This window comes from Schistocerca serialis, chromosome 1, assembly GCF_023864345.2.
Source record: "Schistocerca serialis cubense isolate TAMUIC-IGC-003099 chromosome 1, iqSchSeri2.2, whole genome shotgun sequence".
Classification (NCBI taxonomy): Eukaryota; Metazoa; Arthropoda; class Insecta; order Orthoptera; family Acrididae; genus Schistocerca; species Schistocerca serialis.
The window spans coordinates 867,703,405-867,726,686 of NC_064638.1; the positions used below are offsets into that span (position 1 = coordinate 867,703,405).

The 23,282-nt window shown below is 45.4% G+C and overlaps 1 protein-coding gene across 2 annotated transcripts in view; it reads right to left on the reverse strand.

Annotated features, from left to right (window-relative positions):
• LOC126485748 (leupaxin) overlaps positions 1-23,282 on the reverse strand; it is a 506,478-nt gene that overhangs the window by 418,499 nt on the left and 64,697 nt on the right. Inside the window, exon 1 of one of the 2 annotated variants that reach the window (XM_050108900.1) lies at positions 9,134-9,292. The exons of the other annotated variant lie outside the window; for it this stretch is intronic. Within the exon in view, the coding sequence (XP_049964857.1) occupies positions 9,134-9,218 (85 nt within the window). The 5' untranslated portion in view covers positions 9,219-9,292. Of the gene's footprint in view, positions 1-9,133; positions 9,293-23,282 lie in introns of those variants that run through there. 2 annotated transcript variants of the gene reach the window in all.

The window sequence follows — 23,282 nt, forward strand, 5'->3', positions numbered from 1 at the left end:
GATCATTTATACCGTCTGTTGTTCAGTAGCATAATAACGTACAGTGGTACACTAATTGTCAAGCACAAACTTAGTTTGGTTGATTTTTGTGTGCATAATTTCTGTGGGTAGATCTGTGTCACTTACACAGCAGACAACGAAACGATACCGCCAAAATTGGAGGAATTTGAGGCTTTGTCTAGAGAAACAAATTGGGGAATTCACTCCCGAAAACGTCATCCAAATATGCTACACAGAGTCAAAATGTTTGGACGTTAGATGGTGTCGAATGCGTCCGCCCTTGTCACAGCGATGTTGTGAGCTCGCTAAGCGCCGTGGCGTCAACATGCAAACTTAGTTCCTCAAGAACAATAGAGAATCCCTTGAAGTTAGTTTGTACCGTTTTGTTACATCTCTTATAGCTGAAATGTTTCAAACGCATCAAGTTCCAGATTTACACTGATTTCGGACAAAATATGTAACTGGTGTTAGCATATTTCAGGCTTTTATTACTAGTGATCAGTGAATACGCAGCAAAAAATTGCTGTCGAGGCATATTCAGATATTTTTCAACGCCAACAAATTTTGGACGCTACTGCGGCAGTAAGCGTCAGGAGTTCAACTTTTAATCAAGTGTGAAAACTCTGTGAAGATCATGTCGACAGTCGACGAAGGTATCTGTCAAAATGTAAAATTATAAAGAAAGAACTTAAAACCTAAATCTTCAAGAGAATCAAAGTTCAAACCCCGATTGGGCTTTACAGATTTTAGTTGATCTTAAATTTCCTAAACCAAGGGTTAATGGGAAAAAGCTCCCTTCAGTAAGGTTAACGAACCCTGTGTCCCTATCAAAGCGAACTAATGTTCCATACTTGTATAGTACCGAGACCCTAAGGAGTAGATCTAGCTGCTTAATTGGAAAGATATCCCTCATTTCATTAAACAATCTTAATCCCAGTAGTATCACTCATCTACTTAAATGTGGAAGGTAGCTCATCCGTAGCAAAATGGTTAGCGAAAACCGAAAGCTAAGATAAAGTTTGGGATTTTTCCAGAACTTTTGGAGAGCGGACGTAGCCTAGCATAAATACACAGTCTGCAGCATTAAAAAATATTTCGTCTCCGTCGGATGGGAACGCTATGGGTCCGGCAGCACGAGGCGCAGCCAGTGGCGCGCCGACAGACTAGCCACTGTGCTGGCTGGCAGTATCTCTATTGACAAACACTCCAGACTCTTACGGCCTCAACGCGGAGCATGTGCGCGCCTCCACGATAAAGCGGGCACAGCCGCGACAGCTGCTCGCTTTCAGCGCTTCTTGCCTCGTCCCCCAGCCACGAGGCTGCTCAGCCCTCGGTTCTGTCTCCCGAGCAGCAAATCTACGCGTCACTCACTACACATCCTCAGAACCTCCATTACATGTCCTCTCAAGAAGATTCAGCAAGTACGAAGGAAGTGCATAGTGGTATTATTTCCGCTGCGGTACCTTCGATGTCTACAGAGCTGTCAGTCACCTTACGAAGAAGCAACTAGCGTCGCACGTGCAGCTTAAATTTGTTCTTTGCCGTAAACTAACGCCCAACACATACACAGCGATACGTTTGTTCTGCGCTGCCAACAAGTCTGTACACAAAGATGACGCCAGAGCACGCATTTACTGAACCACCTCACAATGCAATGTTTATACTCCGAGTCAGTTCCAGAGACACGAAACCGTGAAAGTTCTGTTCCTTCTTCGAGAAAGGTGTTACTGTTCGAAAGGTTACAAAAACATTATAAAATAACACCTAGGGAAATGCAGTAACATTTATTTTTCAAGAATTGCGTAATAATTTTGTCGCAAAAAGTAACGGGCGTTCGCATCCAAAGTAACTAACTTGATCTACTGCTCTCAATCTGTAGGTAGCTGATTCGAACCGCGACGGTGAAGGAAATTATCGTTATCCTAACTTGGAGGAGGAGAGAGCTTGTGATGAACATATCCTAAACCGGATTACATCACAGACCTCCCCGCTTGTCTCACATAGCCTAGATAACAGGACGCAGCATGTCATTCTCAATGGAGAGAAGTCTTCCGAAGTAAGAGTGATTTCAGGTGTGCCGCAGGGGAGTGTCGTAGGACCGTTGCTATTCACAATATACATAAATGACCTTGTGGATGACATCGGAAGTTCACTGAGGCTTTTTGCGGATGATGCTGTGGTGTATCGAGAGGTTGTAACAATGGAAAATTGTACTGAAATGCAGGAGGATCTGCAGCGAATTGACGCATGGTGCAGGGAATGGCAATTGAATCTCAATGTAGACAAGTGTAATGTGCTGCGAATACACAGAAAGATAGATCCTTTATCATTTAGCTACAAAATAGCAGGTCAGCAACTGGAAGCAGTTAATACCATAAATTATCTGGGAGTACGCATTAGGAGTGATTTAAAATGAAATGATCATATAATGTTGATCGTCGGTAAAGCAGATGCCAGACTGAGATTCATTGGAAGAATCCTAAGGAAATGCAATCCGAAAACAAAGGAAGCAGGTTACAGTACGCTTGTTCGCCCACTGCTTGAATACTGCTCAGCAGTGTGGGATCCGTACCAGATAGTGTTGATAGAAGATATAGAGAAGATCCAACGGAGAGCAGCGCGCTTCGTTACAGGATCATTTAGTAATCGCGAAAGCGTTACGGAGATGATAGATAAACTCCAGTGGAAGACTCTGCAGGAGAGACGCTCAGTAGCTCGGTACGGGCTTTTGTCAAAGTTTCGAGAACATATCTTCACCGAAGAGTCAAGCAGTATATTGCTTCCTCCTACGTATATCTCGCGAAGAGACCATGAGGATAAAATCAGAGAGATTAGAGCCCACACAGAGGCATACCGACAATCCTTCTTTCCACGAACAATACGAGACTGGAATAGAAGGGAGAACCGATAGAGGTACTCAAGGTACCCTCCGCCACACACCGTCAGGTGGCTTGCGGAGTATGGATGTAGATGTAGATGTAGATAGCGGGAGCATCTGACGCCACCGATAGTTTTCCGCCTCTAAGATGAGGACACCAAGCTCCGCGACGCGTGTGCTGCTGCTGGAGAGTCATGGTTTATGTACCGGCGTCCTGTTTCCCCATCTCTCTCCTTCACTGGAAACAGAAACAAACCACTACACCCTATACGCACTCATTTACTTCATCTACACTGAACTGCTACACTTCACACAGCATTCACACACACCGTGTAAGAGAGGTATCTACGTGGACGATGGAAGAAACACTTGCAATTAGGCGCTCTCACAACCCTTCTGTGTCTCGCAGTTAGCGATAGCAAAGAATGAATTTTACTGACGACTAATCGTCTGAGGAGTACTACAGTGATATCAAGTGTAAACTGTGGACTTAATTCGATGTTCAAAGCATTCTTCAACAATTGTGCTACTAACATTATGAGTTCTGTTGAAAATTCCCTGATTCTGAGGAATATGCCTTGATGGCGCGCTTGCTGTACAGCAACAAGTATCGATGCCCTTTCAATAGGAAGATAGATCTTTCACCGTAAAATAACACAAATTTCTGTCGCCCACGAGAACAAACGACTAATATTCTTCTGCACAAACCGCTATTTTCATTTTACAGCTAGCCATAACCGTACTATCTATTTTGCTACGAATGGTCTACCTCTCACATTTAAGTCATGCGGGCGACACTACTGGGATTAAGATTGTTTAATAAAATGAGGGATATATTTCCAATTAAGCAGCTAGATCTACTCCTCAGGGTCTCCGTACCATACAAGTATCAAGCACTAGTTCGCTTTGATAGGGACACAGGGGCCGTTAATAGCACTACTGAAGAGAGGTTTTTCCCATTCACCCTTGGTTTAGGAAGTCAAAAATCTGTAGAGCCCAACCGGGGTTTGAGCTTGGGTTCTCTTGAAAATTTAAGTTTCAAATTCTTTCTTTATAATTTTACATTTAGACAGATACCTTTGTCGACTGTCGCTATGATCTTCACAGAGTTTTCACACTTGATTAAAAGTTGAACGCCTTCTGAGACGCTGACTGCCGTAGTTGCGTCCAAAATTTGTTGGCGTTGAAAAATATCGGGATACGACTCGATAGCAATTTTTTGCTACGTATTCACTAATCATTAGTAATAAAACTCCGAAATGACCTAACATCAGAAACATATTTTGCCCGAAATCAGTGCAAATTTGGAGCTTGATGCGTTTGAAACATTTCAGCTATAAGAGATGTAACAAAACGGTACAAACTAACTTCAAGGGATTCGCTATTGTTCTTGAGGAACTAAGTTTGCCTGTTGACGCCACGGCGCTTAGCGAGCTCACAACATCGCTGTGACAAGGGCGGAACGCATTCGACACGATCTAACGGCCAAAAATTTGGATGAAGTTCAAAAAAATGGCTCTGAGTACTATGGGACTTAACATCTATGGTCACCAGTCCCCTAAAACTTAGAACTACTTAAACCTAACTAACCTAAGGACAGCACACAACACCCAGCCATCACGAGGCAGAGAAAATCCCTAACCCCGCCGGGAATCGAACCCGGGAACCCGGGCGTGGGAAGCGAGAACGCTACCGCACGACCACGAGATGCGGGCCTTGGATGAAGTTTTCGGTAGTGAGTTCCCCAATTTGTTTCTCTAGACAACCTCTACAATTCCTCGAATTTTGGCGGTATCGTTTCGTTGTCTGCTGCGTAAGTGACACAGACCTGCCCACAGAAATTATGCACACAAAAATGAATCAAGCTAAGTTTGTGCTTGACTATTAGTATAACACCGTACGTTATTATGCTACTAAACAACAGACGGTATAAATGGTCCTATGATTTATCAACAGGTAGCAAAGAACTAAGATAACAACAACAACAAATCTGCCGGCCGCTGTGACCGAGCGCTTCTAGGCGCTTCAGTCCGGAACCGCGCTGCTGCTACGGTCGCAGATTCGAATCCTGCCCCGGACATGGATATGTGTGATGTCCTTACGTTAGTTGGGTTTAAGTAATTCTAAGTCTAGGGGACTCATGGTCACAGAAGTTAAGTCCCATAGTGCCTACAGCCATTTGAACAATTTTTGAACAAATCTTTTATGTTCTTGAGGCAACTTCTTGGTCATGTCTCTAGACCTAATACCAAAACATCTTGCAGATTCAGAGACTGTAAGTTTAATTGTTAACTGGAAAGTTTCCATATCATCTGAGCTCTCTTCGTTGTTAACAAAGTCATAACAGCATCATGATGGTCGCATCCGTGTTTGGCGACATCGCGGTGAACTCACATTGGAAGCGTGTATTCGTAATCGCCATACTGGCGTATCACCCGGCGTGATGGTATGGGGTGCCATTGATTACACGTCTCGGTCACCTCTTGTTCGCACTGACGGTACTTTGAACAGTGGACGTTACATTTCAGATGTGTTACGACCCGTGGCTCTACCCTTCATTCGATCTCTGCGAAACCCTACATTTCAGCAGGATAATGCACGACCGCACGTTGCAGGTCCTGTATGGGCCTTTCTGGATACAGAAAATGTTCGACTGCTGCCCTGGCCAGTACATTCTCCAGATCTCTCACCAATTGAAAACATCTGGTCAATGGTGGCCGAGCAACTGGCTCGTCACAATACGCCAGTCACTACTCTTGATGAACTGTGGTATCGTGTTGAAGGTGCATGGGCAGCTGTACCTGTACACGCCATCCAAGCGCTGTTTGACTTAATGCCCAGGCATATCAAGGCTATTACTTCGGCCAGAGGTGGTTGTTCCGGGTACTGATTTCTCAGGATCTATGCACCCAAACTGCGTGGAAATGTAATCACATGTCAGTTCTAGTATAATATATTTGTCCAATGAATACCCGTTTATCATCTGCTTTTCTTCTTGGTGTAGCAATTTTCGTGGCCAGTAGTGTATTACAATGTATATGGACGATAAGTAAGGAACTGTATTATATGACGCGACTTAAGGGAAGAGTAACGCGCTGAGGATCAAGGGCCACCGGCCGTGCAAGTAAATCGCGCCGCAAGAAGGAATAGTAAAAACGGAAGCGGAAACAGAGCAGACAAGAAGAATTCAGAGTGAAATTAGCTGACTGCAGGTACAACAGCAACGAGTTCGTGCGTTACTGACAAAGAGCTAAATCTAAATAACAATTGTGGAGGTACCTGCAAGCTTAATCATTTCTGTAAACCTAAGGAAGCATGTAGCTTCGTTATGGCATGGTAATTTGTCACACGCGATCGCGTATTCGGTCTTGCCAACGTGGAAATTTCCATCACGGGCAGGAGTTATTTACAGGGGCGAGAGGACACCTGAGGCAGGCAGCGACGCGCCGGCCGACGTGAGGCGAGGGCGTGGCAGCGCCGGCTTTTGTTTGCGTGTGCTTTTTGCCGCCGCGTCATAATGAGTGTAGCGCGGCGCGGCGCGGCGAGCCTCAAAGCGTCCACTGTGCTGTGCGCCGCTGCGCGCCGCGCAACAGGTCCGCGGGCCCCTGCTCACCCTCGTCCAGCGGCTACCTCTCATAACGCGCATAAGTCTGTACATTCTTAAAAAAAAATTCAACATCGCACTGTGTCACAAAAATGTACATTATCGTCTTCAACGGAGAAAGTAAGAACGTCAAAACTGTACGCTGTGTCCTTGCTCCCATCATCCTCTCACTGCTGCCTTTGAGGCGACAATTGTAAAATGTGGAAATCGACAAGACAGTCTATTTCTGATTCAAAGCAGCTCAGGCAGAAATTTTCAAACAGTTATTTCATATACATTACATGTTGCTCACTACCTTTCTGACGATTTCAAAATTTTACGCAAGTTTCTACAGGGGTTGTTGTTGTTGTTGTTGTTGTTGTTGTGGTCTTCAGTCCAGAGACTGGTTTGATGCAGCTCTCCATGCTACTCTGTCCTGTGCAAGCTTCTTCATCTCCCAGCATCTACTGCAACCTACATCCTTCTGAATCTGTTTAGTGTATTCATCTCTTGGTCCCCCTCTGCGATTTTTACCCTCCACACTGCCCTCCAATACCAAATTGGTGATCCCCTGATACCTTAGAATATGCCATACCAATCGATCCCTTCTTTTAGTCAAGTTGTGCCACAAATTTCTCTTCTCTCCCATTCTATGCAATACCTCCTCATTAGTTATGTGATCTATCCATCTAATCTTCATCATTCTTCTGTAGCACCACATTTCGAAAGTTTAGCACCACATTTCAAAAGCTTTCTACAGGGGAAAGTTTATAATTTAATAAGCAGCACTGCACTGCCTTGCTCTTCGAGCGGCGTCAATCCTAATGTAGTACGAACGCTTTCTGTAAAGTTAATCCGTAAATCATGTAGCAAAAGGCCGTGCTGGGTATCGAGGGTAAATCGAGATTTAGCTGTCAAAGTGTGCGAAAGTTTACTAGAAGACCGCACATATCATTGGGGAAAGCCGATAAACAAGTGCAGTTACCAACATCAATAAATATGAAGATTCTAAAGATTAAGGATGCGATTCCAGTCGATCCCTGACAAGCTGCAACATGTACACAAACTGCAGAATATCCAACCAAGAAAAAAATGCAGAGCGCTAAGATATAAACATAAGAACGTCGCCGAGGACAGTAGACACCAATGCTGAAATAAGTATCTTCACAGACCATCCACAACTATGGCGCAAAATTGTATATCGGTTAACTTTATAACATTTAACGTTGGAATTAACGAACTACGTGCAGATGCTGAGCACATGCAAACTATTCCGAGAAAGTCTGCTTGTAAAATTTCAAGAATCGGTTTTAAATGGTGACTCTAGGATTTTACCACCGTATCGCTACCGCGGGAATCGTGAGGACAAGACTAGATTAATTACAGTACGCACGGAGACATCTAGACATTCTTCCCGTGCTCCATACGTGAATGGCACAGGAGAAAGCCCTAGTAATCAATCCTCTGCCATGCACTTGACAGAGGCCTGCTGCGTAAGGATATAGATGCAGATGTGTGAGGAATATTAAGGCAGGGGAGCAAACAAAATTCATTACCGAAGATAAACTTCTTTTACAAGATCGCTAATGGTAACCTTTATTCTAACTAGTTTCGGTAATCAAAGTTACCATCTTCAGATCCGAAAAGCATTTATAAGTGTGACTACATAAAAAAACAACCATAATATACAATATCGGGTGCAATATAAAAGAAATAACAGATAAACATCATACCTCCACAAACAGGTTATTGCATAGGTCTTAAAATAGCAGTAAAATTAGTTGTATGTAGTCACACTGTGTAAACGGTTTTCAGATATGAAAATGGTAACTTTGATTACCGAAACCGGTTATCGAGAGTAAAGGTTATTAGCGACCTCGGCAAAGAAGTTTATCGCACTGGAGTGTTGTCATAGATCGCCCCTTGTTTCTCAAAATGAGTAAAGCAAAATTCATTTATCCCGAAGCTACTCATAAGAGTGGTCTCAACCTTCAAATAATTGTTTAACTCCAACATGCGAACCTTAACCAACAGCTGGGATTAGAAGCAGATTTATTAACGAGACGTCTGTAATGAGGATGTGAACGTAAATCCTACACTCAAGACAGAGGCAATCAGACGTCCATTGATTTATATACAGTACAGAAAGTAATTTTCTTTCGCCATCTTCGTGAATCAACCTGCTTTTTAATTACTCTTCTGTCAGCACTGAGAGGAAGAAGGCGCCCTACGATCACAAAACACTACTTTGGCGCACTCAATACGCGTTAAGTGTGGTAGCAAAATAAAAGCGTGACTTACGGAGAGTCTGAAATAAAAACAGAAGTGTTAAAATACTTAACTAGCAAGTATCCTCTCGGAGATAACTATGCACTGCTTTTTTCTCTGTGAGCTGGCAGGATCCTGCCAGTACCGGTAGCTATTAGCTCTTGCGTTAATTTAATTTGGCCGAAACGCTAACAGGTGAACGATGGCATCCCGCCTGCAGACGAATGTCGGAATGTACGCTCCATCCGTCACCACGGGCTCGCGTGTTTCTGTTGATAAGCGGAGGAGGTTACCATCGGAGCACTGGGCCAATGGCGGGGCTAACGATAGCGCGAGTCGCACGAGGAAACGTCAGTGGCGCGGCAATAGCGGCGCTGGCGATGAGGCAGTCAGTCGGTACTCACATCCGGGAGGAGAGCCGTTCTTGAGCGTGCACCTGTAGGGGTAGTAGGTGCCGGGCACCACCTTGCCGTACATCGTGCGGTCCATGGCGGCGGCTGGCTCGCAAACGTCAGGCCGGGCGCGCGTGCCTTGTTGTCTAGACAGCAGCGGCCGCGTATTGTCGTCGTTTTGTGTCGGCCGTTTCCCCGGTGTCCTTTATTTCGGGTCCGCGCGCGTCGGCTGCGTCGGCGGCGCAGTGCGCGTGCGCGTGGCTCCGGGCACAGACTGAGGGCCGCTCTGTTGCCGGCACGGGCGTGAGCAGCTGGGCGGCGCGCGGGGGCGGCGGGGTGGGGGCGGGGGCGCGGCCAGCAAGCGACACACGGCGCCTCGCCTCGCGTCACGTCACGGCAGGGCACGGCACGGCACGCCAGGCCGCTCGGCGTCGGCGTCGAATGCCGCCGCAGCAACAGGTCCGCGGCCCGCAAGGTCGCGTCGCACAGCTGTTTCTGTACGTGCCGCGAGCACAGCACGCCGCCGCACTGACAGCTGCGGCGGTAACTCCGTGCTCTGCACAGTGCCGGAGCTGGTAACTGGCCGAGCCCTGGAGTGTAAGGCTCCGTGTAGGGAAAGTATGGCCAACTCGCCGGCGGCGACCATATCGGGTCTATCGGGCTTCCGGTCATACATTTACCGCTGCAGAATACCGTGCTCCGCATAACTTACGGACGTGCTAGATACAGTAATGTACCATACTCGGCGAAGAAGGAGAAAAGGGATAAGATAAGGGAGATACTTGGGGTTTACGCTGGGGATAAAAATGCAATTAAAAAGAGAGGGATCGAACTATGGCAGGAACAGTGGATTAACGAGGATACGGGGCGCAGAACGTATGAGCTGTTACCGGACTAGACGAACGAGTAAAGCTTACGTACGTACTTCATGCCTACGAGAGGAATGCTGCACTTTCTTACTGGACATAGACCCTACGCGACATATCTATGTCGGCTGGGAAGCAGGCTGCACCCGCGTGCGATAGTGGTGCTGTGCAAGGCACGCCGGAACATGTGGTCTGAGTGCCACCTCTTCGATGTCGTAGCCAACGACCTACGACAACAACTTCCGAATAACGACACGTACGATCTGCAAAGACATGACAACACCTTCAATGTCTTGAACAAACTGACAGACGAAATTTCGAAAAAAGTCCTTAAGAACTTTCTAAAGGACAACCATTAATCAGTAAAAATTACACCAACTCAGACTCCGTGCACCTTTCCTGTTCCGCCGGGCCAGGACTTGGCCAACCGCTTCACGGCTGGAATCCGCCTTGCTCTGGACTAGGGGGGAGTGTACAATAACCGTAAAGGACTACGCACCAATTATGACACTAGATGTAAAATTAGGTTAGATGTAGAAGACAGGACAAGGCTTTTAGGACAGACTGCCGCGATACCAAGTTACTGGCCGGCCGAGTGCCAGGGGCATGCCCACTGGGATTAGCTCAGTGGGCCTGGCCAACATCCATCAGGTTTATAGAGCACTGGCACACCTGTAACGCTGCAGGTAGCATAAGTTTCCTCGTAGATTAAGTAGAATTAGGAACCACACAGCGATAAGATCATAGCTAAAATTACCTGTAGTGTAGAATAGAGAGCTGTATTTTTGTGTATGAAAATAGGACCCACTAATGTAATCAGGTAGTGGGTTAATATGTATAATGTAATGAACTGAATTAAGAATTTTTTTTAAAATAGTTATGTACCATACCGGTGATTAAGTGCAGCTACTCACAGAGCTCCGGTGTGGGCTGTAATTACCATATGGTAGCGAAACTTGGTAGCTATTCTTATGCGTTAATGCGGAACCGATTTACGACAATTTTGGCCAAAAGGTGCAAATCTGGCGGTGTGAATGCAAGAAAGGCGTATGTAATGGACTAGGAATGGGACGTGGGCAGAAAAGATTAAACAAGTGAGAAAGGCATAACGTTTATTTTATTGTTACCCGCCGCTTACGCAATTTATTCAGTGTGAGCACATCCGTTAAACGACGTGATCAACTGCTGTCCGCAGCAGTTCCGGTGGAATCTGAGCAACATGTTCCCGTATATTGGCCTCCAGATCAGGTAGAGACCGAAGATGATGAAAACGTGTTGCTGATGAACGCGTTCTAAAAGATGTTTCCAGAGCCAAAAGTCACATGGATTCAAATCAAGTAATCTTGTAGGCTATGCACCTGGAAAACCTCTGGGGATAACACGTTCGTGGAAGATTGCATTGCCGGCCGGAGTGGCCGTGCGGTTCTAGGCGCTGCAGTCTGGAGCCGGGCGACCATCTGGTGCAGCCGGCCGCAGGTTCGAATCCTGCCTCGGGCATGGATGTGTGTGATGTCCTTAGGTTAGTTAGGTTTAATTAGTTCTAAGTTCTACGCGACTGATGACCTCAGAAGTTAACTCGCATAGTGCTCACAGCCATTTTTGAAGATCGTATTAAGCGGATCTTTCACTGGGCGAGCGACATGAGGTGTTGCCCCATCTTGCATCAAAAGTGGTTTCCACACAGTTGTATTCTTCCTGAGCAGGAATCACATGCTGTGCAACGAGGTCTCGATAACGACAGGAGAACGGACCGAGAGTAAAGGTTCTTCTGAATACACACCACAGAATCACATACGGCGAGTGCAATGGCTGTCCGTGCACAACACGCGGTTTAACAATACCCCAAATTCGGCACTTCTTTGTATTCACGGCACCCTGTAGTGTAAAATGTGCCTCGTCAATCCACAGAATATTAGCCAGTCACATGTTGTTGAACTTCGATCCGTGCCAGAGGCCGAATAGCAAATTCAGAACAATGCTGTGCATCACGAGGTTTCAGTTGCTGCACGAACACTAGGACCATCTGGTGCAGCCGGCCGCTGTGACCGAGCGGTTCTAAGCGCTTCAGTCTGGAACCGGGCGACCGCTACGGTTGCAGGTTCGAATCCTGCCTCGGGCATGGATGTGTGTGATGTCCTTAGTTCAGTTAGGTTTACGTAGTTCTAAGTTCTAGGGGACTGATGACCTCCGGTGTTAAGTTCCATAGTGCTCAGAGCCATTTTTGAACCTGAGCTCGCGTCTTCGATAGCAGCGCGTGAATACACTGGTCTGCAAAACTTAATGACGAAAGTAACTTTCGCATGATGTCTTACTGCCAAGTAACATTGCTCAATGAAACCTAGACCGTGCGTAGAATAAACTGCTACAGTATTGTACTAAAGGTAATTGAAAGAAATAAGCAATGAGACAAACAGAAGTAACATTCTTATTCAAAGACACTAATTACACTGACGCCACCCCGATTTATGCTGGTCCTCTAAGACCATTTCACAGCATTCACACAAGGTTGGCGCCGGTGGCAACACCTACAACGTGCTGACATGAGGAAAGTTTCCAACCGATTTCTCATACACAAACAGCAGTTGACCGGCGTTACCTGGTGAAACGTTGTTGTGATGCCTCGTGTAAGGAGGAGAAATGCGTACCATCACGTTTCCGACTTTGATAAAGGCCCAATTGTAGCCTATCGCGATTGCGGTTTACCTTATCGCGACATTGCTGCTCGCGTTGGTCGAGATCCAATGACTGTTAGCACAATATGGGGTCGGTGGGTTCAGGAGGGTAATACGGAACGCCGTGCTGGATCCCAACGGCCTCGCATCACTAGCAGTCGAGATGACAGGCATCTTATCCGCATGGCTGTAACAGATCGTGCAGCGACGTCTCGATCCCTGAGTCAAGAGATGGGGACGTTTGCAACGTTCGACGTCGTTTGCAGCAGCATGGACTATCAACTCGGAGACCATGGCTGCGGTTACCCTTGACGCTGCATCACAGACAGGATCGCCTGCGATGGTGTACTCAACGACGAACCTGGGTGCACGAATGGCAAAACGTCATTTTTTCGGATGAATCCAGGTTCTGTTTACAGCATCATGATGGTCGCATCCGTATTTGGCAACATCGTGGTGAACGCACATTGGGAGAGTGTATTCGTCATCGCCATACTGGCGTATCACCCGGCGTGATGGTATGGGGTGTCATTGGTTACACGTCCGGTCACCTCTTGTTCGCATTGACGGCACATTGGACAGTGGACGTTACATTTCAGATGTATTACGACCCATGGCTCTACCTTTCATTCGATCCCTGCGAAACCCTACATTTCAGCAGGACAATGCACGTCCGCATGTTGCAGGTCCTGTACGGGCCTTTCTGGATACAGAAAATGTCCGACTGCTGCACTGGCCAGCACATTCTTCAGATCTCTCACGAACTGAAAACGTCTGGTCAATGGTGGCCGAGCAACTGGCTCGACACAATACGCCAGTCACTACTCTTGATGAACTGTGCTATCATGTTGAAGCTGCATGGACAGCTGTACCTGTACAAGCCATCCAAGCTCTGTTTGACTCAATGCCCACGCGTATCAAGGCCGTTATTACTGCCAGAGGTGGTTGTTCTGGGTACTGATTTCTCAGGATCTATGCACCCAAATTGCGTGAAAATGTTAATAGATGTCAGTTCTAGTATAATATATTTGTCCAATGAATACCCGTTTATCATCTGCATTTCTTCTTCGTGTAGCAATTTTAATGGCCAGTAGTGTAGCATCTCCTCTTAACTAACATTCATTTTCGTTAAGTTTTACACACATATTGTACCTATCACGTACGTTTGAGATTGTTTACTATAGTACACATGCAGCTATAAAATACCGAGAAATTAAAAAATCGGCTATACTATTCCCACCACATTTGCATTCCTTATGCTTTTCTTGCATTTTTAAATTTGTTACCTGTAGTGATACACAAAACGCACGTAATGAATGAGAATTTGTTATGTTGCTTCAGTAATATAAAGGTCAAAACTGGCGGAAGGTATCACGTGACTCGATTTCAAGCAATCAGTAATTCGCAACTGTGGCAAGCGGCGGAGAAAGGGAGACCCATACTTCGCCTGTACGGAGTTTTACGACTGTTTGCTAGGTGCGCCCCCCTCAGCTGCCCCGCTTTAAACCATTTCACTACATATTTGCAAACGTTATCTGCGCGAACAATTAAAAAATAAGACGCTCCTGCACAGTACCAGTTACCGGACATGTCTGCGGTCGCCTCCATGAATGTCGGTCGTTAGTTCTACAGTCCTTGTATCACCACACAACTTCCGCAAGACGAAAACCTTATTTTGGAAATCTGATTTGGTTGCTGTATTTACATGTTACGTCTAATTCGATTTTGTTGGCCTACATGAATGATGCACTTCTGTTACCGTGATGAAGTGAGATTATCAGTACTTTCGTAATTTATTTGAATCAACAGAGTCGAAGATATGCTTATGGATATCTGTGAACTCACGAGAAGGAAGAAGAAGAAGAAGAAGAAGACTGCACAAGGACGCAAGTTAAAAAATTTTGCCTACACTACTTAACGCACTCGAAATTTATACCCATTTATGTTGTGACTTGGCAAGACAGCCAAGCCACTAGGAGGTGAAGCCGAAAGGCACGCGTTTAAGCTCACGCAGGCTGGCGCGAGGTCTAGAACAGTTAAAGGATTTGAGTCTAGCAAATAAAGTACGTAGCTGTTGGAATACTTAACTTTAATCCATAATTGGTGAACATCGGTCTGACGGTACATGCATCACAAGATAAATAGCAAATGATAATGGCGCCTTGCTAGGTCGTAGCAAATGACGTAGCTGAAGGCTATGCTAACTATCGTCTCGGCAAATGAGAGCGTAATTTGTCAGTGAACCATCGCTAGCAAAGTCGGCTGTACAATTGGGGCGAGTGCTAGGAAGACTCTCTAGACCTGCCGTGTGGCGGCGCTCGGTCTGCAATCACTGATAGTGGCGACACGCGGGTCCGACGTATACTACCGGACCGCGGCCGATTTAAAGGCTACCACCTAGGAAGTGTGGTGTCTGGTGGTGACACCACATTTTACATCACGCCCATTGTGGAAAAAATGCGAAGTGGTAGAAATCTATTGTGCTGCAACATTTTCAGGACATGGAATAGCGAGAAAAAGGTTTCGAATGAGTGAAAATACATTACTAGTCTTGCGCACAGAATTAGCGAATGTTTTGTTACCAGCCATTCATTGTGTAGATGAGTTTTTTCCACTAAAGAGATGGGGGGAGAGAGATGGAGGACATTTGAAAAATCAGCCAGGTTTATAAAATTGAGAGTTGTTGCAAATCATGTCCATTTTCTGTTTTCAATAAATATATATGAATTTACATATTTATTTTTAGTTAAAATACGCTTCTCTTCAGTCACATAAAGGAAATGAGTAACTTCCTGGTCACTGGAATAATACTTCTTTTCCTTCATTCCACTAAAGATCGCGTCGCCCACATTAATCAACATTTTGAAAAGCAAATAGGATCTTGACTCCTAATTATGACTCAAAAGTCGTGTTGTGTTTATATGGCGTGGATGCCGACAGTGGAAGCTGAAGTCCGGCAACCAAACCTGCATTTTCAGAACTGGAGTGGTTACAGAATCAACTGGAAGCGGTGTTGAGAAATTGGTTTATGGAAAATGGAAGTTAGTAGTTCATTAAACGCAGTGCGTGTACCTGTGTGCGATTGAGGATTGTGGTTCTTGAAGCGATTCTGCTCTCCGAAATACACTATTCGTAAACATTTTCGCATGTGCGAAAGTGCGTGGGCTTATGTTCAAGAGGAACGGGGAATAGAAGTACAAGTCTTATGCATCTAAAAGAAAATATCGTTACCGTAAATAACAAAAGTGCATTTTTGTTTGAATTGGAGGCAACATTTCATAAACAGGGACGTAGGTATAGATAAATCACTAACTGAATTTTCGCACGTATGAGGCGATAGTGGTTCCGATCCAAAGAATAATTGATGTAAACTCACCTGTTTGTAAGGAAAAAGACAGTAAATTTTTTAAAGTCCCAGTGCAGTCTTCCTGTATAATCCTTATAACCGAGACTAGAAACTACATGATTTCTTTCTTTCCCAAAATCGAAATAAACCGTACATGGGCACTGATGTGACTCTCTGGATGCAACGCTGAAAACCTGCGAAGTGAAAGCCAACAGCCTTCCAAAGGGCTACGTGGAGTATTCGCAAAGTGCTTCAAGGATGCAGCTATATCTACGACTGTAACTGTTGTTATTCTGAGAAAATGTGAAGGTCGTCCTCTACTTGTTTCAAGCAGTAAGCGACAGTCATGTTCGGCCACAGAAAAAGTTTGTGCCAATATTTCTTTATTCTACCAATGTCTCGTATAACATTCTGTCTATATGACAAAGCTCCTTGTGATATTCTTCCTTCTTGCTTTCCTTTCAGGTGTGAGAATCTTTTTCTTATTTTCGTTGATTCTTCCATTTTAAAAATATTTAGTTATTTCACATCGCCGTTTTTAAATCCACCCAGTTTCGTACAGCCTTTCAGGGATCTCAGGAACCTCAGTTCTGATCCATGTACGTTATTGAGATATTCAGTATTCATCAACCATGTCTGTATTACAGCAAAGACGTACAGGCATCACTTTAAAAAATTTCACTCTTGTTTCTTTCCTAGTTTTCCACGAGAAAGTTCTTCGAACTATATATACCACATATGACATGCTACTTGTTCAGTGATCGATATCAGGCTCAATATCGTAATTATATCACAGCCAAGGCATTAGAAAAGCAGGAATGTACATTCCTTTCCAAAGTTTTCTGATCTACCTTTGCGCAGAGGCTGGCGTAGTTTTGACATAAGTATTGTAAGAATTCTGATCAGAATAAACTTAAAGAGCCCCAGAGCGAGATGCATTATAGCACAAGCTCCACGAGACACACTCTGGACCGAGCGAGGTGGCGCAGTGGTTAGCACACTGGACTCGCATTCGGGAGGACTACGGTTCAATCCCGTCTCCGGCCATCCTGATTTAGGTTTTCCGTGATTTCCCTAAATCGCTTCAGGCAAATGCCGAGATGGTTCCTTTGCAAGGGCACGGCCGATTTCCTTCCCCACCCTTCCCTCACCCGAGCTTGCGCTCCGTCTCTAATGACCTCGTTGTCGACGGGACGTTAAACACTAATCTCCTCCTCCTCCTCACACTCTGGAATCATTTCTGCTACTTCATGCTTTGAAATTGTTTTGAACTGGATGTTAAATTGAAAACGACGCCGTCCACTTTCGCCAAAGTCCTGTTGTTGTTGTGGTCTTCAGTCCTGAGACTGGTTTGATGCAGCTCTCCATGCTACTCTATCCTGTGCAAGCTTTTTCATCTCCCAGTACCTACTGCAACCTACATCCTTCTGAATCTGCTTAGTGTATTCATCTCTTGGTCTCCCTCTACGATTTTTACCCTCCACGCTCCCCTCCAATACTAAATTGGTGATCCCTTGATGCCTCAGAACATGTCCTACCAACCGATCCCTTCTTCTGGTCAAGTTGTGCCACAAACTTCTCTTCTCCCCAATCCTATTCAATACTTCCTCATTAGTTATGTGATCTACCCATCTAATCTTCAGCATTCTTCTGTAGCACCACATTTCGAAAGCTTCTATTCTCTTCTTGTCCAAACTATTTATCGTCCATGTTTCACTTTCATACATGGCTACACTCCATACGAATACTTTCAGAAATGACTTCCTGACACTTAAATCAATACTGGTTGTTAACAAATTTCTCTTCTTCAGAAACGCTTTCCTTGCCATTGCCAGCCTACATTTTATATCCTCTCTACTTCGACCATCATCAGTTATTTTGCTCCCCAAATAGCAAAACTCCTTTACCACTTTAAGTGCCTCATTTCCTAATCTAATTCCCTCAGCATCACCTGACTTAATTAGACTACATTCCATTATCCTTGTTTTGCTTTTGTTGATGTTCATCTTATATCCTCCTTTCAAGACACTGTCCATTCCATTCAACTGCTCTTCCAAGTCCTTTGCTGTCTCTGACAGAATTACAATGTCATCGGCGAACCTCAAAGTTTTTATTTCTACTCCATGAATTCTAATACCTACTCCGAATTTTTTTTTTGTTTCCTTTACTGCTTGTTCAATATACAGATTGAACAACATCGGGGAGAGGCTACAACCCTGTCTTACTCCCTTCCCAACCACTGCTTCCCTTTCATGTCCCTCGACTCTTATAACTGCCATCTGGTTTCTGTACAAATTGTAAATAGCCTTTCGCTCCCTGTATTTTACCCCTGCCACCTTTAGAATTTGAAAGAGAGTATTCCAGTCAACATTGTCAAAAGCTTTCTCTAAGTCTACAAATGCTAGAAACGTAGGTTTGCCTTTCCTTAATCTTTCTTCTAAGATAAGTCGTAAGGTCAGTATTGCCTCACGTGTTCCCGTGTTTCTACGGAATCCAAACTGATCTTCCCCGAGGTTGGCTTCTACTAGTTTTTCCATTCGTCTGTAAAGAATTCGTGTTAGTATTTTGCAGCTGTGACTTATTAAGCTGATAGTTCGGTAATTTTCACATCTGTCAACACCTGCTTTCTTTGGGATTGGAATTATTATATTCTTCTTGAAGTCTGTGGGTATTTCGCCTGTTTCATACATCTTGCTCACCAGATGGTAGAGTTTTGTCAGGACTGGCTCTCCCACGGCCGTCAGTAGTTCCAATGGAATATTGTCTACTCCGGGGGCCTTGTTTCGACTCAGGTCTTTCAGTGCTCTGTCAAACTCTTCACGCAGTATCATATCTCCCATTTCATCTTCATCTACATCCTCTTCCATTTCCATAATATTGTCCTCAAGTACATCGCCCTTGTATAGACCCTCTATATACTCCTTCCACCTTTCTGCTTTCCCTTCTTTGCTTAGAACTGGATTTCCATCTGAGCTCTTGATATTCATACAAGTCGTTCTCTTATCTCCAAAGGTCTCTTTAATTTTCCTGTAGGCGGTATCTATCTTACCCCTAGCGAGATAGGCCTCTACATCCTTACATTTGTCCTCTAGCCATCCCTGCTTAGCCATTTTGCACTTCCTGTCGATCTCATTTTTGAGAAATTTGTATTCCTTTTTGCCTGTTTCACTTACTGCATTTTTATATTTTCTCCTTTCATCAATTAAATTCAATATTTCTTCTGTTACCCAAGGATTTCTACTAGCCCTCGTCTTTTTACCTACTTGATCCACTGCTGCCTTCACTACTTCATCCCTCAAAGTTACCCATTCTTCTTCTACTGTATTTATTTCCCCCATTCCTGTCAATTGCTCCCTTATGCTCTCCCTGAATCTCTGTACAACCTCTGGTTCTTTTAGTTTATCCAGGTCCCATCTCCTTAAATTCCCACCTTTTTGCAGTTTCTTCAGTTTTAATCTACAGGTCATAACCAATAGATTGTGGTCAGAGTCCACATCTGCCCCTGGAAATGTCTTACAATTTAAAACCTGGTTCCTAAATCTCTGTCTTACCATTATATAATCTATCTGATACCTTTTAGTATCTCCAGGGTTCTTCCATGTATACAACCTTCTTTCATGATTCTTAAACCAAGTGTTAGTTATGATTATGTTGTGCTCTGTGCAAAATTCTACCAGGCGGCTTCCTCTTTCATTTCTGTCCCCCAATCCATATTCACCTACTATGTTTCCTTCTCTCCCTTTTCGTACACTCGAATTCCAGTCACCCATGACTATTAAATTTTCGTCTCCCTTCACAATCTGAATAATTTCTTTTATTTCATCATACATTTCTTCAATTTCCTATGACCGAAAAATCCGGCAACCTCGCAGAAGCAGCCGCCGCACACGTCGCCTTACTCGACAGATGCTCTCAGGCGTTGACACCGCTCCTTAAACTGCGAGGTCGCCTGCTGATTCCTGCTACCCACAAGCATGAGCTCTGACGTCTCGTTGCTCTTCCACCGCACAAACATATGTTACACTGCGTGTGCTGCTGTAGAAAATGCACCAGGGAGCACCTAAACATTACCATATATTTCTGTTAGGACAATTACATCATACGGCTATCGCTGCTAGCATATAAAGAGACTGAATGTTCATGGGTTTTACTTTTACACACACGTCTCATGCAGAACGGAAAAATAAAGAGTTTTTAACTTTCATGCCCGATTCAAAGCCATCGGCTTTGCCGCAGTGGTAACATCGGTTCCCGTTACCGAAGTTAAGCGCTGTCGGGCTGGGCTAGCACTTGGATGGGTGACCATTCGGTCTGCCGAGCGCTGTTGGCGCGCGGGGTTGCACTCAGCCCCTGTGAGGCAAACTGAGGAGCTATTTGGTTGAGAAGTAGCGGCTCCGGTCTCGGAAACTGACATAAGGCCGGGAGAGCGGTGTGCTGACCCTCCACATCCGCATCCAATGACGCCCGTGGGCTGAGGATGACACGGCGGCGAGTCGGTACCTTTGGGCCTTCATGGCCTCCTCGGGAGGAGAGAGGAGATACCCGATTCAAAGTGGTGGTGGAACAAAATTTTCAGTGGAAATTGGAAATTTGTGGTAAGTTCTTATAGGACCAAACTGCTGAAGTCATCGGTCCCAAAGCTTACACACTACTTAAAGTGAATTACACTAAGGACAACACGCACGCACACACACACACACATGCCCGAGTGAGGACTCTAACCTCCGACGGGGGAAGACGCGCGAAAGGCGACTAGACGCCTCAGACTGCGCGGCTACCCCGCGCGGCAAAATTTTCAGGGCCAGTATCTGGTAGAAAAGGGGAGGAGAAGTGGTGGCGTGAAGTTCTTGATCACCAGACTTGGCGCCAAGGTCCTGATTTAAATACCAAACCCCTCTGTTGTGTTTCATGAAGTGAGGGCATGTGACACTGTTGATGATCCGTCCGTCGGATAAGGACGTTAAGCTTGGCGGCCACCTTGGTGCTGTTCGCAAGGAATAGGCTATGTTGCACTCACTCCACACACACACACACACACACACACACACACACACACACACACACAATACATCATGTACTATCTCAAAAAGTTGCAATGGAGCATGTTGCAAACAAACAAACAAACAAACCTCATTCAAAGGCTGAGGTTCCTAAATCCCCGTGATGGTGTAGTTCTCAGTTCGGCGGAAGCCAGTTCAGTTCAAGCAGCGGGATACAAACATACGTTACCGGAGCGTGGGGAGGAGAGAAGACGAAGCGGAGTTCTTGATCACCAGCTTGTGAGTCAGTTTCTCTCGAAGTGTTTCTTGGAATGACGTGTCATACAGTGGACCGTTGGCGCCATTAAGAGAGAAGCAGGCTACATGGCGCCATAGAGTTACGCCCTGGCCATTCTCTCTCATCGTCTTCAGAAACGTAAACACTGCATGAAGTCATCAGTCACCTACGTTAACAAGCTCACTTGACAAAATGCACAAAAAAACGCATCAGAAGGAGTTATGCAAATTGGTCGCAAATTGCCATTCGTAAATATATCGACAGAAAATGCAACATTGATCTTTGTCGGCCGATGTATGAATGAATGTGTGGCGCTGCAGCGCAATTTCGCCACGCAGCTGGCAAGGATCGTAAACAGGGGGCATGTCGGTAGCAGGGTATAAAGTCTTTTCGAATTTCATTCCTTCTACTCCGTTTTACAGTTAACTATGCCTCGCAGACAGGCGCTTGAACAATGTACGCAGACGTCAGCATTTGAAAGAAAGAGGACTAGGAGATGTACTCAAAGAAGCCGGTTGGAGTAATAGCCGAATCGCTTGATATTTGAGTAGGAGCAATGCCACAGTTCGACGATGCTGGCAGGAATGGACGAACCACGGCCGAACACCATGTCAAGAAAGAAGCGGTCCACCCAGAGAGACGAAATAACATGAGGACGGAACAACAGTCAGAGAGGTACTCTCAAAGCCCTTGATCCATCATTATCATCGATCCGACGTGCAACTGGTATTTCAGTGACCACAAGGACCACTAAATAAGCGGCTCGCAGAAAGCGGTCCGTGCTCAGGCACCCCTTGCGCGGACTAGATCTCTACACCGACAAGCCCATTTGCGGTGGCGCCGGACACACTCGGGGTGGAATCTCATTGACTGAAGTAGAATTGTCTTCAGTGATGAGTCCTGCTTTGAACTGAGCCGCGATGACCAGCGAAGACGTTGCTGGAGACGCCCCAGACAGTGGTGGCATACCGACTGGACTGTCGCCCAACATACGGCTCGACAACCAGGAGTGATGGTGTGGGCTGCCACTGCATTTCATGGCAGGAATCCTTTGGTTGTCATCCGTGGAACGCTTACAGCACAACATGCTCTTCATGCTAACCTGGGCTTACATTTCAACAAGACAATGCCTGTCGGCTGAGGGCGAGAGTTTCTACTGACTGTCTTCGTGCTTCCCAAACCCTACCTTGTCCAGCAAGGTCGCCGTAACTCTCTCCAACTGCGTACGTTTGGAACATTACGCGCTGGACCCTCCAAGCAGCTCAGGATTTTGACGGTCTAACGCTCCAACTGTACAGAATTTAGCATGCTATCCCTCAGGAGGATATCCAACAACTCTGTCAATCAATGCCAAGCCAAATAACTTCTTGCTTACGCAAGATGGGGCCAGATGGGGACCTACGCGTTATTGACTTGCTCAATTTGTGAAGCTGTTTACCTTTGAATACATTATTCAATTTTTCTGACACTTTATAGTCGTTCGTTTGTCTGTGCACGTACATCACATCTACCGATTACGGTCCCATTCGGGGAATTCCTTCGTGGTGCGTCTTTATTTTGTCATGTGAACCTCCACCCCTGACATAATTCAAGGTAGTGGAATGGTTTGTGTGTGACATTCGACTGTACAGTAAGATCCGGTGCAGTAAGATGATGGCGTGACAGAATGACAGAAAAGAGAATAGTGTTTCGATGTACCCACGGCCGCGTCATGAACGGAGTTGCCCCACTTGCGTTGGTGTATCAACACGAATTGTCCAAGGCGTGTACGAAGATTGATGTACCACTTCGCAGCCATGTAAGAGGGCGTAAGAACAGTAGTCATAAAAAAAGACTGTAACTGACAGAGACCGGAGACGAGGGTTGTGCTTTGTCAGTGACAACCACTTTCAAATCAGACAGGAATTGGTGCTGTCAGTGAATGCAGGACCATCTCAAGCAATTTCTGAGTGAATTTTGCGAAGGGAACTGCATGCAGTGGACGTCTGGAGTCCAATACC